The sequence below is a fragment of the Anoplophora glabripennis genome, unplaced genomic scaffold (assembly GCF_000390285.2).
Source record: "Anoplophora glabripennis isolate ALB-LARVAE unplaced genomic scaffold, Agla_2.0 scaffold1276, whole genome shotgun sequence".
Taxonomy (NCBI): domain Eukaryota; kingdom Metazoa; phylum Arthropoda; class Insecta; order Coleoptera; family Cerambycidae; genus Anoplophora; species Anoplophora glabripennis.
Window position 1 is genome coordinate 7,730 of NW_019417386.1, and position 1,746 is coordinate 9,475.

Genomic DNA, 1,746 nt, shown 5'->3' on the forward strand with positions numbered 1-1,746 from the left:
CCGCTGAGTTATTTAAAGAAAATACCATTAAAAAAGCGAATTTTCTCAATACAATTATTAATAACTTTTTTCCTGATAAAATATTTTGTCAGCAAATTAACTTGTTATTGTAGGTACTCATCATTTAAAGTAGGCCTGTGTAGTTATTTGCGGGTTATTAAGGTTTGACACAGGCCAAATCTCTACAGACTGGACTATTGGAAATATAACAATGGCAATTGAAAGCACTTTTCCAATTTCCGAAATACTCAACGTCATCGAAACTCTAGGCTTGTCTCTGCTACTGGGTGACAAATTTTGTATCAAATTAGTGAATTTTCGCCTACATTATTAACTCGCAGATATTTAGATAAATGTGATATTTTTTTAAACTTTAACATTTTGGTTCACTGAGGCTTTTAAATCTAACATAATTCAAGGAAAAACCTGTACATCAATATTTCAATTTCTGGTTATAGTAAGCCGTCTAAAGGAAAATATGGTTAAAAAAATATTATAATGTATTTACAAGTAAATAATAAATAAGGTACAACATTTTGTATAAAACAAACAATAAATTACAAATCCTGCCGCTTAATCTTGTTAAAACAAGTAATAAGTTGGAAAATAATATTCATATTCACAAAAACTGATCAAAAAACTGATCATAATATTTGTACTTTAAGAATAAATTAAACATCGAAATTAGAGAGTTGTTATTTAGGACTATATGCTTTATAAGCTAGATGTTGAGGATTTTCTATGGACCTCTTGTCCCATCCTCCGCCGCCCGATTGCCAACCACCGCCGTGACCACTAGATTGCCAACCACTGCCGTGCGAAGAACCACCGCCGCCACCTCCTTGTTTTGCGGCAAACAATTTTTTAATTGCAATGATTCCAGATAACAGAAGTGCGATTTTTGCAGTTATCAGAGCTTTACCAGCCAATAAGAAAAGACCTGCTATGGCTACGGGGATTAGGGCAGCCATTTTTGCCGCTACGGCCATCATTAAACCCCCCATCATCCCTCCTTTCTTGCCTCCTTTTCCGCCACCACCGCCGCCACCACCGATACCGCCTCCTCCTTTTCGACCTAAAAAACATGTTTTTTTTTTAAACTGTAAATTACACACAGTATTCTACTCAACCTTCTTCAAAATCTTCAAAAGAAAATTTGGGCATAGTAATCTCTATGTTCCTGGATCCGATGAATTTTGAAATTTTATTCAGAAGCCTAGTATTGAGATCATCGTTTTCGTTGTCAGCAGAACGTGGTAGTGTGTTTTCCAACTGATTCTCGTTGACAGTTTCATCATTTTGCACGTCACTGGCGCGAATTATTGTTATCCCATCTACTAAAGAAAACTTTTCCATGCGTCCCAGTCGATCCATGATTGTGATAGCTTTATTTTTTAAACATGAAGAGAATACGTCTGCAGCTGTACAATCTTCGAAAATCTTAAAAACAATCCGCACACCGGCATTCTCAAAACTGTCCTGAGCTACCGCACTTAAAAAACACGTTGCTAATATTAAAGGGATTAATTTCATTTTCACTATTATCACTACACGTTGTTGCTGAAGGCCGAAATAAAACTGATGCCCGCCTGAATCTTACCTCGTTGTTTTATACGATAGCATTGACACCGGCTGACCTTTCTTTCTTTCAGTGACCTCCTAAGAAATTCTCAGGTAGTGAGATGTGAGGATCGCCCACAATAAGCTTCACTGACATATTTGCCGACTACCCTATAATGCTGACGA

General features: G+C 36.6%; 1 protein-coding gene across 1 annotated transcript; it reads right to left on the bottom strand.

Moving 5' to 3' along the window:
- Nucleotides 1-695: 695 nt before the first annotated feature.
- Nucleotides 696-1,533, bottom strand: LOC108916092. Its single transcript, XM_018722292.1, has 2 exons — nt 1,131-1,533; nt 696-1,024 (listed from the first exon to the last, which is right to left on the bottom strand). The coding sequence occupies exons 1-2, from the start codon at nt 1,531-1,533 to the stop codon at nt 696-698; spliced, it is 732 nt and encodes a 243-aa protein (XP_018577808.1).
- Nucleotides 1,534-1,746: the final 213 nt, after the last annotated feature.

What these genes read in the sequence shown, in the direction of transcription:
- LOC108916092 (XM_018722292.1), bottom strand. Translation starts at nt 1,533, where the DNA reads ATGAAATTAATCCCTTTAATATTAGCAACGTGTTTTTTAAGTGCGGTA. An exon ending in TTTTGAAGATTTTGAAGAAG is followed by an intron (nt 1,025 to 1,130) that starts GTTGAGTAGAAT and finishes GTGGCGGAAAAG; the next exon opens with GAGGCAAGAAAGGAGGGATG.